Raw genomic sequence first — 17,578 nt, forward strand, 5'->3', positions numbered from 1 at the left:
GGTCGCAAAGTTCAAGGGGGCCGAATACTTTCGCAAGGCACTGTATACAGATGCATATGTATCCAACAAAGCACTAAACTAATATTACAAACATTACTGCAAAGGAATACACTTTTTTGTCCTAAATGCAAAGCCTTATGTTTGGGGCAAATCCAACACAACACTTCAATGAGCCTCCTTATGTTCAAGCATGGTGGTGGCTGCATCCTTATATGGGTATTCTTGACATTGGCAAAGACTGGGGAGTTTTTGAGGATGAAAAGAAATGGGATGTAGCTAAGCACAGGCTAAATCCTAGAGTAAAACCTGCTTCAGTCTGCTTTACACCAGACACCGGGAGAGGAATTCTCCTTTCAGTAGGATAACCTACAACACAAATCCAAATCTACACTGGGGTTGCTTACCAAGAAGACAGTGATGAAGTAATGAAAAATAAAACAATCTTCCACTTTGACATTAGAGTATTCTGTGTAGTACGTTGACAAAAAATTATAATTGCATTTTAATCGCACTTTCTAACACAATAAAATTTGAAGAAATCCAAGGAGGGTGTAGACTTCCTATAGGCACTAAAACCACTTGGCTAAACAGAAAATAAAATAAATGATTAGGTAGAAACACTTTTTCATTGACTTACTGAAATTATTATCTTGTAATTGTAGGCTATTTGCTGATAGATTATTTTCAATATTATTACAACAGTAGGCCTACCTACTCAATAACATCATATGGGGTTACTCACCACAATCCATTGAATAATAAGATTTGTTCATTAGCCGCAGGAAGGGGGGTGTTGGAATTATATAAAATTATATAATTACTCCTATCTGTTCAGATATAAAGGAAATCCTTGAAAATACTACACCAGATAACATAATTTAGCCACATGTGCATTGTTTCGTCACATCATTAAGCGCATTTTGATTGTATTATTCTTTTATTTTATTTAACTATTTAAAATACATACTGATGTCCCACCAGGCAACAATTACATACTGTAATTCAAAATTCAAAAGGTAATCGCAAATCTGAGCTATCTTTGTTGCAGGTTCATGGAAACAGTTGAATAAGATTGAGAAAAAAGAAGAAACCCACACACTGCTTTTGCCTTGAGGCCGATACGTAGGGCTTGGTGGGGAGCGGTGATACTAGCAAGGGCAGTGTGCGGGTTTCTTATTTTTTCTCAACAATTCACCAAGCTGTTGAAAAATACTGTGATGAACTGAGATTTTAACTTTCACTTTGGTTACCATTATCACCCAATCAGAATATATACAATTAAAAAAGAAATGTTGGTATTACATTTCCAACTTCTATACTTTATTAAGAAAATGTGATTAATAACTCCAACTCAAAGAAATTGTAATCTTCAAATCAATCTGAAGTGATTGAATCAAAAAGAGTTTAAATTTAAAATCTGTTAAACATTCATAGTAGCATCTCATGATGTTTCAAACAAATCTCATTTCTCTATAACATAAATATTATTCAGTAAATCATTAACTTGTGAACCATATGACCCTCACCAAAGACGCTCTATCTGCTTGAAGATGTGCATTCCCAGTCGACAAAACGTGCCATGTGACCTCATAATGATGTAGGTTTCTGGTTATAAATTGGTTTTCTGGTTGAGGAGATGGAAAATAAACAGATTAAAAGTAAATATATAATTTTTCATAACGTCAAGACATCATATTTTGGTTTTTATGACAGCCAGATGTAGACATATTTTTCTGGATGCGAAAAAGGCATTTAAAAATCTATTTCAACCAACTGAACCAAAGACAAAAGACATCCGAACCAATACCCTGTGTAGTTCAAATGAAACAGCTGTAGCTTTTTGGATTTGTGCTTCTTCTTGGATGACACACACACGTTGAAAACCGGCATATGGTAAGTTAATTCATATGAAAATACATATACATTTTAATATGAATTTGACGATGCAAATTTGAAGCAAATTCTAAGCCTACAAAACAAGGATCCCAGAAGTAAAAATGTGTGTCACTTTCATAGGGTATTACAAATCTCCCTTAGACAATATTTAAGAGCATTACACCTATAAGAATAAATTATTTAGGTACCAAAAAATCAGGTGAGTAAGCATAAATTCCAGTGCCTTAAAGCACAATAATGTTATAAAGTGCAGCAGTAAATTAGACTGTCTACTACAGTATACACAGTGAGCCCAAATGCTCTCAGTAAAACCCTATCATGAAAACATAAAACAAATGAATAACAAACATACAGTAAATCAATTATATGGATGTAAAAAAAGCATTAGAAAGAAAATTACAATACTTTTTACAAAGTATGATAGGTCTTGAGGATTGAGAGAAAGATACAGTAAGTAACTAAAGCAGATCAAAAGTGTTCAGCTTGAAACTGAACATCAGTTACAGACTCAAGACAGAGTCGACTGAGATTTTAGAATACTTTAACTGAAAATATACCTTCTTCCCTAGTAACTACGTTGGTTAAAAACTGTATTCATATGAGAAATATATTTACATTTATTTTATTGATGACTACTGGGAGTTTTTATTTATGTTTTTATTGATGATTACTGAGAGTAACACTTCTATATAACTCTTGTGATATATTGAAGTGATAATATTATTTGTAAAAAATAATAGTATCACTTCACCAAACATAAAATCAAGTATGGCTTATGATGCACAGTTTCTTCAAATTAATAATCCTCGCTTTCACATGAAAATATGTCTCTCATAGTGCAATGTCCTCTTATCATTCAAACAATCTCCCAATATTGAAGATCATGAACTTCAACCTTAAATACGGCAAAATGTGAAAGGATGCTGAAAATATAGTAAAGATATAGTTCAAGGGTCAAAACTTCGGCCTATTCTTGTTTTTCGAAAATCAGTGACATTAATCGATCACTTAAGTGCCAGTGCAAAACAAATCACCACAGGACAGTGATCCCATGAGGACTGTTAGTTGAGCGCTCTTGGTTTAGTCCATCTAAAATAGTGCCACAGTCCTTCCATGTGGTAGAGAAGAGGTGGGGCTTGGTTTTATATGCATTGCGTCCTCCAGGCCTCTATATGGAGCTTCGCCGCTTGCTGTGTCCTAGTCTGTATGGGGTAAGACTGTGCAGGCCCGTGGACAGAGAGCTGATGGCAGAGTGGGGATGGTGCATGCTGCAGATGCAGCCGTTGGAGTGAAGTGGGTGGAGGGGGTTGGAGGAAAAGGCCTCCCCCTGCTCCATGTATGTGTCCGAGGTGGACAGGTCCCGGGGGATGATCATGGGGATAGAGTACTGCAGCTTCTCCCTACTCTTGTACCACAGGCAGGAGCACATGGACTGGAAGTGGAGCACCTCCGCATAGACGTTTCGCAGCCCCCTCCCTGCTCCCCCCACACCACTGTTCCCTGATCCTCCACCACACCCAGAGGCAGCTGAGGAGGAGGAGGGCAAGTCGGGGGTGCAGCGCATGTGGTTGTGCCCTCCGGCCTGGCCGTTTCGGGAGAGGAGGGCGCGCTGCTCGGCGTCACGCTTCTCGTCCTCTGCGTTCATGGTCATGAAGCGCAGCACGACAAGGTTGAGGAAGGCTCCGATCACGGTCAGGCCAGTGAGAATGTAGATGAAGCAGAAGGCCACGTACTTGGGGTTGGTCTGTAGAGCGTGATCCTTCTGCAGTGCCACATAATCCCCGAAGCCGATAGTGGTGAGCGTGATGAAGCAGTAGTAGTAGGCGTGGAAGAAGCTCCATCCCTCGAAGTAGGAGAAGGAGAGTGCTCCAATGCACAGCGTGCTCATGCAGGAGATGAAGCCAATGGCCACCATGTTGACCATGGAGACCTCAGTGCGCCGCATGCCAAGGCACTTCTTCAGGCGGTGCAGCAGGTAGCGCACCAGGGTGTTGATGCGCTCGCCCAGGCTCTGGAACATGACCAGGGTGAGAGGGATGCCCAGCAGGGCGTAGAGCATGCAGAACACCTTGCCTCCATCCGTGCTGGGGGCCGCATGGCCGTACCCTAAGACAGAGAGAGACAGCAGTAGAGAGTCAGTGGGTTGGAACAGACAAAATGAAGTCAGTTGAGGTATTCAATTGAGTTTGTTGAGTTACTTTGTTTAGTGAGTGAGAGTTAGTTGAGTTAGTTAGTCAGTCGCGTTAGTTGAGTTTCTTCTTTAGTTGTTAGTCTTTTGAGTTAGTCAGTTAGTTGAGTTACTTAGTTGAGTTACTTAGTCAATTGAATTAGGGATGAAGGTCGAAAGTGCCACAGTTTTGAAATTCAACACAATTTAATATTCCTAATTTTGAGGGGCTCCAGATAGGATTTTGGCAGAATACAAGGGAGTTATGAATGTGCAGCAGTAGTGGTGGTGAGAATGGTTCAGTGTTGATGTTGTGTGGGGGAGAAAGGCCTTCAATTATTCATAACGAGTCAGTCTCTCTGGGGTTTGGCAAGTATAGACCACTAAGGACAGTTGCTTCTAATTAGCCCCTTACATTGTTTTGGGTGAGATGCACTTGCTGTCAATATGAATATTCTCTCTTATTGAAGGAAGATCAGTTAAGGGTATTATTTTTGAACATTTTTCTGCTCAGTGTATTGTACAAGGTTTGTATCATTAATTACAGTACACAGATACTGCATAATGGAAACAAAATGTATTCAGTATGCTAGGGTGTTACCTGGCCAACTGAACAGGCTTTGACATGATTGATCAAGGGAAAGAAAGGACAAAGACTGTCTAAAAAATAGAGACACCCAATTTAAGCAGAAAGCCCAACTTCAGAAGGCCAAGCAATAATGAAATATGATTAGCGCAATTCTTTTAAAACTTAAAACGGGTTGATATGAGATGAGAAACAGGTTTTAGTGATCTTGCACTTACTGATAGAGCCACTTAAAACCACTTGGAATGATAGAATAAAGGGTTTTTCAACACTTCACAGCAGTTCTGAAGAAAGGACTCATTCCATGGGTACACCAGCTGAGCTGACCAAGCTGATAAACCCACTGAACGAGTGATCTGCCATGCACCCTGGCACATTTTAGGTGAAATATCATTCAGGCTGAAAAATCTAGCTTTAACCGATTTATCAAAAGTGCAGTCAACCTCAATCCCACACACACCCCATCCCACACACGTGTACTTTAACATGGTTGTCAAGGGAAATATATATTTCCACATGCGGCGGACCAGTTGCATGCAAGATCCTTGCAACCCGGTGTCAGATAACAATGGTGCCAGAAAAGACTGTTCAATTGTTTGCATGTAATTACTTTGCTGTTTGATTTAATTTCAAGGGCTCTGGTTTTATTGTCACACCAACCTATGTGGTTAACTCGTCTGTCTCGCTGAAGGCAAATGAGTTTAAAATCTGACCCGCCGCACTGCCTTGAAAGGGAAAGCTGCCCTGGGCTTGGCTCTTCCTCTCCGAAGTGAGACGAAATAACATCCTGACGACACTTGGCTAGTTCTAGTTTAATCTACTGTACGTTAAAGCATTCATCTTCCTATCCTGAGACGTTTCATGTTATTTTCAGATGAGTTTTCCATCTCTATCTTTCTTCACCTTGTCCTATCGGGCAGATTAAGATGCTTTACGCTAACATATTTTTCAGACAATTTACAGCATATATCTCTTCATACACTGTGCTTACGAGGACACAAATGTGGCAGGAGATTTACTGCCTCGATTCTTATTTTCAACCTCCTTCAATATTTCTGTCTCTCATATCTCTCTCATCTCCCCCTCTCTCTTTGTCTCGCTCTCTCTCTCTCTCTCTCTCTCTCTCTCTCTCTCTCAATCTTAAAATGATCAACTTTAGTTTATATACAAGCATGATGAAACACTATCAATTAATTTGAGGAAAACCTGTTTTTTGCACCTAACTTGCTTACTACGTTTTCCATCTTGTTTCTTACTTGACAGACTCCGTGAAACGATGACCTCTTCCTAAGTATATACAAAAAAAGGTTGTGTATGGTTTCCTTGAAACAAGGGTGTGTCTCAATTTCCCCCTTTGGCTCAAATTATCGCACTCTCCACTATAAATTGTGAAGATTAGCTGATATTGGATAAATACAGACCAAATTGAAGTGTCTTGGGTTTCTTTGCATTACCTATAGTCTTGTGAAGATAGTGGGGTGACTGGGACAGGTAATGTAATAATCCATAACGTTTTTTAAGGAAAAAGTTTTGTAAGAGTTTCACCTTACATCGGATCATCTTGAAACATTCTATTTCAAACTAACTCTCATTCATGTTTTATCTGGTTTTTAATTGGTTTCTCTGTTCATTTCATTATCCCTTTTCAGTGTTATGGTATCCATAACATCCATAATGGTTGTGGATGTGATGGATATTAATGTATCATATCTTAGCTTCAGAAGATTGTGTATCCACCACATTTTGTGTGCTTGTTCTGGTATGTATTCTTTAGACATGTGGTTATCAACTGGCTTTGCCTGGGGACCCAAATTTGACAATGACAATTGAGTCGCGACCCAATATTATGGACTGTTGACGATTACGTTTTGTAATGTTGTATTGCAGCTGCCTTCTTGGGCAGGCTTCACTTGCAAAATAGACTGTCTCATGGGTCTCATGGGTCATATTAACGGAGAAAATATTTATTATAAATTCAAGAGAATAAGCCATTTTAATTAGGAGACGAGTTCAGGAGTGGGGTTTAATACATTATCAGACTCAGAACATGACTTCAAAACCAGTCCAATAATGTTAATAAACAGTAACACGAACCAGTCCAATAATGTTAATGAACAGTAACACGTACCAGTCCAATAATGTTAATGAACAGTAACACGTACCAGTCCAATAAGGTTAATATAGAGTAACATGTACCAGTCCAATAATGTTAATGAACAGTAACACGTACCAGTCCAATAATGTTAATGAACAGTAACACGTACCAGTCCAATAATGTTAATGAACAGTAACACGTACCAGTCCAATAAGGTTAATGAACAGTAACACGTACCAGTCCAATAACGTTAATGAACAGTAACACGTACCAGTCCAATAACGTTAATGAACAGTAACACGTACCAGTCCAATAACGTTAATATACAGTAACACGTACCAGTCCAATAACGTTAATAAACAGTAACACGTACCAGTCCAATAACGTTAATGAACAGTAACACGTACCAGTACAATAATGTTAATGAACAATAACACGTACCAGTCCAATAATGTTAATGAACAGTAACACGTACCAGTCCAATAACGTTAATAAACAGTAACACGTACCAGTCCAATAATGTTAATGAACAATAACACGTACCAGTCCAATAATGTTAATGAACAGTAACACGTACCAGTCCAATAACGTTAATAAACAGTAACACGTACCAGTCCAATAATGTTAATGAACAGTAACACGTACCAGTCCAATAACGTTAATAAACAGTAACACGTACCAGTCCAATAACGTTAATAAACAGTAATACGTACCAGTCCAATAATGTTAATAAACAGTAACACGTACCAGTCCAATAATGTTAATGAACAATAACACGTACCAGTCCAATAATGTTAATGAACAGTAACACGTACCAGTCCAATAACGTTAATAAACAGTAACACGTACCAGTCCAATAATGTTAATGAACAGTAACACGTACCAGTCCAATAACGTTAATAAACAGTAACACGTACCAGTCCAATAACGTTAATAAACAGTAATACGTACCAGTCCAATAATGTTAATAAACAGTAACACGTACCAGTCCAATAATGTTAATGAACAGTAACACCTACCAGTCCAATAATGTTAATAAACAGTAACACGTACCAGTCCAATAACGTTAATAAACAGTAACACGTACCAGTCCAATAATGTTAATAAACAGTAACACGTACCAGTTTTTAAAATAGAAAAAACAGTAATCATTAGGAATTCTTAATCATCAATTACCATGTGAAAAGTTTCACAACCATAAAGTTTTTAAAAAAGTGTATGTTTTTAACCAGTAATATAAATGTCAGAATTAATTAACAATAATTAACTTATTGAACAATAACTCATAAACATGTTAATTTTATTGTGTTTGTGTGCGCGTGCTCCACTCGAAAGGCGTCCCGTGTCCAGTCGTCTTGTCTCCCGTTCTCCTCCTGGAAGTAGTTGCAAAACCTTCCCTGCAGCTTGACATGATGCTGTTTAACGTATTTTTTTTCACTGTGTCGCCGTGCTCTTTGTTGATCAGATTCTGAATATCGAAATCAGCGTTGGGAAACAAGCCAATACTCCCGTTAGAAACATGATTTGCCGAAACGTAAACTTCATCTGGAAGGCATCCACTTTGTCCCTCTGTTCAAATCGATTGTGCCCCTCCCTTGCATTGATACATTGAGCGAATTCAGATGATCAAAAATATCTGCCAGGTAGGAAACCTGTGCGAGCCATTCCTTCCAAGTCCGAACGGAGCTAGCCATTTCAACAGTACTGATGTGCGGTAAAGCGGGAAAGCGCACCGACGCTTGTGTGTAGCCGTAACGTTGTGAAAGTCAGCAACAATATGCGCTGAGGCCGTATCCTTTCAAAATAAAAGTGACACTGAGGGGCAGTGTTTTTACAGCTAATGCCAGTCTGCCCGAGGCTGATGCCGTGCAGGTGTTTGTACACATGCATATACACACACTCTCATTCAAATACGCACATACACTGACACACGCACATGTAAATAGTGCCAGACATGCACTCAAACATATACAGTTGGCACTGCTGTTATGATTTTAGTTGTCCTTGATGTCCATCATTACTTTAAGACATGAAGGTCAGTCAATCTGGAAACATTGCAAAAACCAACCATGATAAAACTGGCTCTCATGAGGACCGCCACAGGAAAGGAAGACTCAGAGTTACCCCTACTGCAGAGGATAAGTTCATTAAAGTTATCAGCCTCAGAAATTGCAGCCCAAATAAATGCTTCACAGAGTTCAAGTAACAGACACCTCAACATCAACTGTTCAGAGGAGACTGAGTGAATTAGGCCTTCATGGTCAAATTGCTGCGTAGGAACCACTAGTAAAGGACACCAGTAAGAAGAAGAAGAGAACGTGCTTGGGCCAAGAAACATGAGCAATGGACATTAGACCGGTGGAAATAGGTCCTTTGGTCTGATGAGTCCAAATTTGAGATTCTTGGTTCCAACCGCTGTGTCTTTGTGAGATGCGGAGTTGGTGAACGGATGATCTCCGCTTGTGTGGTTCCCACCGTGTAGCATGGAGGAGGAGATATGATGGTGTGGGGGTGCTTTGCTGGTGACACTGTCTGTTATTTATTTCGAATTCAATGCACACTTAACCAGAATGGCTACCATAGTATTCTGCAGCGATACGCCATACCATACCATCTGGTTTGCGGTTAGTGGAACTATCATTTCTTTTTCAACAGGACAACAGGACAATGACCCAAAACACACCTCCACTAAGGAGAGTGATGGAGTGCTGTATCAGATGACCTAGCCTCCACAATCAACTGACCTCAACCCAATTGAGATGGTTTGGGAGGAGTTGGACTGCAGAGTGAAGGAAAGAAGCCAACAAGTGCTCAGCTTATTTGGGAATTCCTTCAAGACTGTTGAAAGGCAATCGGTCCTTCACCCTACATATACAGTAAACTGTCAGCTATGGATGACTGTAGAACTGCTCTGTAAATGACTGTGCAGACCTAGGTTTTGTTAGTAAGTACACTCTTTACTCCACACTGCACACAGACCTTCAGCCTGGGTATATGATGATAGGACACTCTACTACTCTAACTGTACGCTCTACTCCAGGAGTCCCAGAAGTTAGTTTGGAGAGGCCCATGTGACAACACAATACCGCCCTTTACCCCGTGTCCCCTCACCACGACCTGATGACTTTGCCTTCCCGAGTCAGGATGTGTCAGTTTCTCTGGCCGGCACGCAGTTGTTCCTCCAGGGGCCACTCACATTGTTCAAAATGATTAGAGTCACTGGGAGAGGAAAAGTGGAGAAGTGTACCATCACCCTCTATGGCAGGTAAAGAGTCCACTCAGGGCCGTGCACAGACCTTTCAGGGGGCAGGTGCTCAAAATGAAAAAAATAATAATAAGACTTTCATAATTAATTAAACACTAACTGCCTCTGAACATTGATAATTTTTTAACATAGGCCTATTTATTTCTGCAATAACATACTCACTCATCACAAATTATTCATAATCTTCTAACTCATGATATACACTGTGTCCAAAATATTAAGAACACCTTCCTAATATTGAGTTACTCCTTCCTCTTTTTGCCCCCAGAACAACTTCAATTCATTGGTTGCACAGTGGTCTAAGAAACCGGAGTGGTGCAGTGGTCTAAGGCACTGCATCTCATGGAAGAAGGGTTTACTGCAGTCCTTGGTTTGAATCCAGGCTGCATAACAACTGGCTATGATTGGGAGTCCCATAGGGCGGCGCACAATTGGCACAGCTTCGTCTGGGTTTGGCCGTCATTGTAAATAAGAATTTATTCTTAATTGACTTGCCTAGTTAAATAAAGGTTAAATAAAAATACAAGGTGTTGAAGGTGTTCCGCAGGGATGCTGGCCCATGTTGACTCCAATTCCTCCCACAGTTGTGTCAGGTTGGCTGGATGTCCTTTGGGTGGTTGACCATTCTTGATACACACAGGAAACTGTTGAGTGTGAAAGACCCAGCAGATTTGCAATTCTTGACACAAACTGGTGTTCCTGGCACGTACTACCATACCCTGTTCAAATGCACTAAAATATTTTCTTGCCCATTCACCCTCTGAATGGCACACGTACACAATCCAGTTTTTTGCCAAAACTAACATACCCAAATCTACCTGCCTATAGCTCAGGACCTGAAGAAAGGATTTGCATATTTTTGATACCATTTGAAAGGAAACTCTTTGAAGGTTGTGAAAATGTCAAATTAATGTAGGAGAATATAACACATTGGATCTTGTAAATGATAATATAAACAAAAAAAACGTGCATTTTCTACGTTTTTTTCTCCATCTTTGAAGTGCAAGACAAAGGCCATGCATTCTGATAGGAGTTTAGGTGTAATCTAGATTTTGGCCACCAGATGGCAGCAGTGTGTGTGCAACGATTCAGACTGATCCAGTGAAGAATTACATTACTGCACAATATTTTGTATCAAGTTTTGCTGGTGTTTGCCCAAATGTGCCGAATTGGTCAATTGATACATTTTCAAATACATAACTGTAGAGAACATACAAAAATGATATGGTAATAAAACATGTAAGTTTACACACTCCCAGGAGTTTCATACATGATGAATCATTAGCTTATACATGAACTTTCACACATCTAGATGGCTGGGCGGGGTGGGTGTGGAGCCAAAGACAGCATTTGGTTCAAACTGTAGAACCCAGATCCTACATTTTAACATAAAAATAGATTTTATCAAACAAAACAATGCTACATTTTATCTCTGGGTCCCACAGGATGACAAATCAGAGCAAGATTACTGAATGTAAGTACATTATTTATCTTCAGAGGTGAATGTATCAAACCAGTTGCCGTGATAAAAGTGCTTTGCTGTTGTGCACTCTCCTCAAACAATAGCATGGTATTTTTTCATTATAATAGCTACTATTAATTGGGTACCACAGTTAGATTAACAATAATTGAAGCTTTCTGCCCATATAAGACATGTCTATGTCCCAAAAAGTTGGCTTTTGTATACAACGTCATTCCAGTCACATTAGCGCACATTAGCAACAACCGTCCCAGTTTAGGGACACTGATCCCGTATTAAACTGTCTCCCCCCTTCATTTACATGGATTTAAGTGGATTTAACAGGTGACATCAATAAAGGATCATAGCTTTCACCTGGATTCAACTGGTCATTCTATGTTATGGAAAGAGCAGGTGTTCATAATGTTTTTGTACACTCAGTTTATAACCATCTGGGAATGTTTATTAAGACCCCTTTGTCCTAAATTAAAGATATATTTTGTTTTTGAATTAGAAACTAAACGAGACACGTCAATGAGAAATGCCACAAACGTGGCACCAGAGTACATTTTTTTTAATAATGCAATTTCCATAGCGGAAAAAAAGGAAACTTGCAAAGTGGCCAAGATTAAGGAGAAGAGAGGACTTGATAAAACTCACAAGCACACAGGTGCACCCTCTCTTTATTCCTCTCTCAGCCCCCCCGCCTTTAATTTGGGGAAATTATATAATTCTGGGGAAATAATTTTATGCAGCAACGAAGCGGTCTGGTGTACACAAAGCAATAAAGTTGTTCTATTATGATGATTCAGCCTCATAGAAGTTAACACACTTTACAGTTTAGTATGTAGGCTAGGTGAAAGACAACACTATATTTGTCATACATGGGGCAGCAGAGAAAAACTCAAAAAAGTAACCCATCAGATAGGCAAAGAATTAAAAAATCAAATCAAATGTATTTGTCACATACACATGGTTAGCAGATGTTAATGCGGGTGTAGCCAAATGCTTGTGCTTCTAGTTCCTTCAATGCAGTAATAACCAACGAGTAATCTAACCTAACAATTCCAAAACTACTACCTTATACACACAAGTTTAAAGGGATAAAGAATATGTACATAAAGATATTATAAAGGATTTTAACAAGACCCACTAGCAGTATTGTATTGAGTGTTTGATTCAGACAACGGCAGAAATAACAGTTTAAGTCTGTTACCCCCCAAGGCCTGAACATAGTCTAGACCATAGAGGGACTTTGGTCGTTGTGCAATCTCTCCCTTAAAGAATGTGTTCACAATTTTTAATCCCCCATATTAATTTTATCAGGCCTTTGCTCGGCTTTACGCAGCTTTGAGTCATATTAACCTTTACACAGATTTTCAAAATTAAATTCCTGATATCTTCCAAATGTTTTTCTTACAAAACCTGTAGCAGGGTTTTAAACAATATGATCTATGTTCGGTCACCTTCATGGCTGTGGCAGCCGGTTAAGTGGTAAGTGGTTCAGTCTTGTGTACAGATGAGAGTGTATAGACTAGTTTCCCTCATCGTGACGTGTGCTTTCAGAGGCACCCACCTGATGCATAATGTGCCTGTTAGGGCCCCCTGTCTCTGTCATTATTACATTTCCATTGATTACAGAGCACATTATGTTCTCGCCAAAGAGAAGAGGAACACCACCCATTTATCAACCTGCAGAGCACGTACAGTACATCACCTCGCAAATGGGCCAGGATTCACAAAGGGGGTGAATCTATAAAAGAAGGAATTTGTGGAAAGGCTGAGGTGCAGTATAGACAGACCCATGTCTGGCAAAAAGCTGGAAATCAAATAACCTTGGTCATGAGTTCAAGACAACATGAAATTGCAAGCATTAGGCAATGTCTAACAGGCCTTTCGTATGAGGTATTTTCACATGACAATGTAAACAACTGGGACTTGAAAAGGACTAACGGTATAAAGATTACATAACAAGACATGATACCCACATTAGGGTTGGCGTTATTTCCAATTTAATTTGAAATTTTACTGAAGTTCCTGAATGAACTCATAAAGTAGAGAATGTATGTTCAATTCAATTTGTATGGAATTTAAGTTAATTAAGGTAAAATAGTTAATCTTAAGAAATTAATTGCAATTCAGTATTTTCAAAGTTAATGGAATTAATGTACATAATTTCACACATTACGACAAGAGAGACGACACAACCCTACATAAAGAGAGACCTAAGACGACTACATAGCATAGGCAGCAACACATTAAAACACAATTGAGTTACAGGATTAGTTTTAAAACATTTCAAGTTGTATTGAAATTGTAGCAGATTTGTGGAATTGTTGGGGATAATAATTCATTGGGATATGAATAATTAGAATTGACCTAACATTGTAATTGAGAGGAGTTTTATTATATCTGAAGACAGCTACAAGTGTAAGGGGACCATGACAGCAGAAGTGCCCTAGGTGGGATCATAAACTCTGGGCTTCATCCCTTACTAGATGTCCTCTGACATCTGGAGCTCCCTGTGCAAGGCTGGATGCTGAATGTTAAACTGCCACAGCAGGAAGCAAAAAATAATCTGTGGGTGGTGGGTTCAACTCTAGACATCAGATAGACTGTAAAACATGGGACACCTGTTGGTTCAATAAGCAAAGAACATCTGCATCAATAACAATGGAGTTTGTTAGGAGGTCCCATAGCTTTGCGATGCTGCCAAACCATATTTGGCTAGCATAGTTTTCCAGCACTGATGGCTACATTAAACTAGTCTTGTCATATTCCAAGCAAACTGTGAAAATTCCCAGAACTTTATCTAAGATTCCACTTATTTTTTAACTTATTATGTACATAATGTTGCCTCTACCGTCTCTTATGACCAAAAATAACTTCTGGACATCAGAACAGCGAATACTCACCAAGAACTAGAATAAACTCTTTCCTTTAATGAGTCTGACAAGAAGGATATACTGCTTTCCCGGGAACAGGCCCAAATCCCCATAATTTGCGTGAAGAAAAGACGGAGGAAAAGGGGGCGCAGGTCGGGCTGCTAAAGGGTAGAGCTACCGCTTTCAAGGAGCAGGACTCTAACCCGGAAGCTTAGAAGAAATCCCGCTATGCCCTCCGACGAACCATCAATACAGGACTAAGATCGAATCGTACTATTCCGGCTCTGACGCTCATTGGATGTGGAAGGGCTTGCAAACTATTACAGACTACAAAGGGAAGCACAGCCGAGAGCTGCCCATTGACACGAACCTACCAAATGAGCTAAATAACTTCTATGCAAGTAACACTGAAACATGCATGAGAGCATCAGCTGTTCTGGACGACTGTGTGATCACGCTCTCCGCAGCCGATGTGAGTAAGACCTTCAAACAGGTAAAAATTCACAAGGACACAGGATCAGATGGATTACTAGGACAAGTACTCAGAGCATGCCCTGACCAACTGATCTCCCTGTCTGACGCTGTAATATCTACATGTTTGAAGCAGACCACCATAGTCCCTGTGCCCAAGAACACTAAGGTAACCTGCCTAAATGACTACCGACCAATAGCATTCACATCTGTAGCCTTGAAATGCTTTGAAAGGCTGGTCATGGCTCACATCAACACCATTATCCCAGAAACCCTAGACCCACTCCAATTTGCATACCACACCAACAGATCCACAAATGATGCAATCTCTATTGCACTCCACACTGCCATTTCACATCTGGACAAAAGGAACACCTATGTGAGAAGGCTGCTCATTGACTATAGCTCAGTGTTCATCACTCAAAGCTCATCACTTAGCTACGGACCCTGGGACTAAACACCTCCCTCTGCAACTGGATCCTGGACTTCCTGACGGGCCGCACCCAGGTGGTAAAGGTAGACAACAACACATCCACCACGCTGATCCTCAACACAGGGAACCCTCAGGGGTGTGTGCTCTATCCCCTCCTGTACTCCCTTTTTACTCATGACTGCAAGGCCAGTCACGAATCCAACACCATCATTACGTTTGCTGTTGACACAACAGTGGTAGGCCTGATCACCGACAAAGATGAGACAGGCTATAGGGAGGTCAGAGACCTGACCTTGTGGTGCCAGGACAACAACCTCTTCCTCAAAGAAACTGATCGTGGACTACAGGAAAAGGCGGACCGAACAGGCCCCCATTAACATCGGGGCTGTAGTGGAGAGGGTTGAGAGTTTCAAGTTCCTTGTTGTCCACGTCACCAACAAACTATCATGTGCAAACACACCAAGACAGTCGTGAAGAGGGCACTACAAAACCTTTTCCCCCTCAAGAGACTGAAAAGATTTGGCATGGGGCCCCAGAACCTCAAAAAGTTCTACAGCTGCACCATTGAAAGCATCCTGACCGGTTGCATCACTGCCTGGTATGGCAACTGCTCGGCATCTGACTGTAAGGCGCTTTAACAGCTTCTACCCCCAAGCCATAAGACTGCTGAACAATTAATCAAATGGCCAGGCTATTTACAATGACCCCACCCCTGATTGTTTTGTGCACTGCTGCTATCTCAACTAATCTGTACCCCCCGCACACTGACTCGATATCGATATCCCTTGTATATAGACTCGTTATTGTTGTGTTATTGAGTTACTTTTTATATTTTTTTTGCTTTAGTTTATTTGGCAAATATTTTGGTAAATATTCCTAACTCTTCTTGAACTTCTCTGTTGGTTAAGGACTTGTAAGTAAGCATTTCACGATAAGGTCTACACTTGTTGTATTCTGCGCATGTGACAAATAAAGCTCATTTGATTTGATTAAGTTCTAGTTAGCGTTGTATGTAACATTAGGATGATAACCAAAAACATTAAAATAATGTAGAGAAATAGAAATGGTTGTAAGAAAATATTACGGAAACATTCTGCTAATGTTGATGGAGATGTTATTTGAAACACCCATAAAAACAAGCAGGGAATATTTCCACAATGCTCACATAAAGTGTGATGTTATGACATGAGTATTCCAAAAACGATCCATAAACATTCTTCAGCAATCATGTCTGGATTCAATTAAACTGGTTTGGAGAAAATGTTACTGGAACATTCTGCTAATATTAAAGCTAGAATCCTTAATTGAAACCATAACAAAGCGGTTGCCCTACCACAGTTTTGGTGAAAATCTGGAGAAATCTCAATCAAATTCATAGACAGAGCTACGGATGGAAGGACTGACTATTTAGGATATAAAAATCATAGTTTTAATCATGTTTTAATTTAAAGCTTCAGAGTTTGTTTACATTTACATTGTTTACAAACATTGGAGTAAAACAAGCTTACATTTTGGGTTCTGATGGGAAACGACCATTGCACGAAGCTCATTGTAACGATGGGTGAGGAGTCAAACGCAGAGAGCAAAGTAAATGGGGTAAAAACACTTTAATGTCCTTAACAAAGTAACAGGTCCAAACATGGGTGAATGCCCTAAAACACAGGTGCAAAACAAACCCAAAAACCTAGTTACACAAACCCGGACAGGGAAAACCCAAAACCGAGGATACACCACAAACACAACAATAAATGATGACGTGAATTTACAAAACCGAAACAGTACCGTGTGGTCCAAACACTCACACGGAAACAAACACCCACAAACCAAAAGTGAATTCAGGCTACCTAAGTATGATTCTCAATCAGAGACAACTAATGACACCTGCCTCTGAGAACCATACTAGGCCGAACACAAAAACCAACATAGAAAAACAAACATAGACTGCCCACCCCAACTCACGCCCTGACCATACGAAAACAAAGAATAAAATAACAGAACTATGGTCAGAACGTGACAGTACCCCCCCCCCCAAAGGTGCGGACTCCGGCTGCAAAACCTGAACCTATAGGTGAGGGTCTGGGTAGGCGTCTGTCCGCGGTGGTGGCTCTGGCGCGGGACGTGGACCCCACTTCACCATAGTTTTTGTCCGCCTCCTCAACCGCCCCCATGGCCTCTTATGAGCGGCGACCATTGTCGCCGACCTCGAACTGGGGACCCTCACCACGGGTCCCGAATGGACGGGAGACTCCAGCAACGGCAGACAGGCGGGAGACTCCGGCAGCGCCGGACAGGCGGGAGACTCCGGCAGCGCCGGAGTGAAG

The 17,578-nt window shown here is 40.4% G+C and overlaps 1 protein-coding gene across 1 annotated transcript in view; it reads right to left on the reverse strand.

Annotated features, from left to right (window-relative positions):
- Nucleotides 1-925: 925 nt before the first annotated feature.
- LOC135557172 (potassium channel subfamily K member 3-like) overlaps nt 926-17,578 on the reverse strand; it is a 51,405-nt gene continuing 34,752 nt past the window's right edge. The window contains exon 2 of the mRNA XM_064990379.1: nt 926-4,002. Coding sequence (XP_064846451.1) covers nt 3,065-4,002 — 938 coding nt within the window. The 3' untranslated portion in view covers nt 926-3,064. The remainder of the gene's footprint in view (nt 4,003-17,578) is intronic.

Source organism: Oncorhynchus masou, chromosome 16, assembly GCF_036934945.1.
Source record: "Oncorhynchus masou masou isolate Uvic2021 chromosome 16, UVic_Omas_1.1, whole genome shotgun sequence".
In the NCBI taxonomy this organism is placed as follows: domain Eukaryota; kingdom Metazoa; phylum Chordata; class Actinopteri; order Salmoniformes; family Salmonidae; genus Oncorhynchus; species Oncorhynchus masou.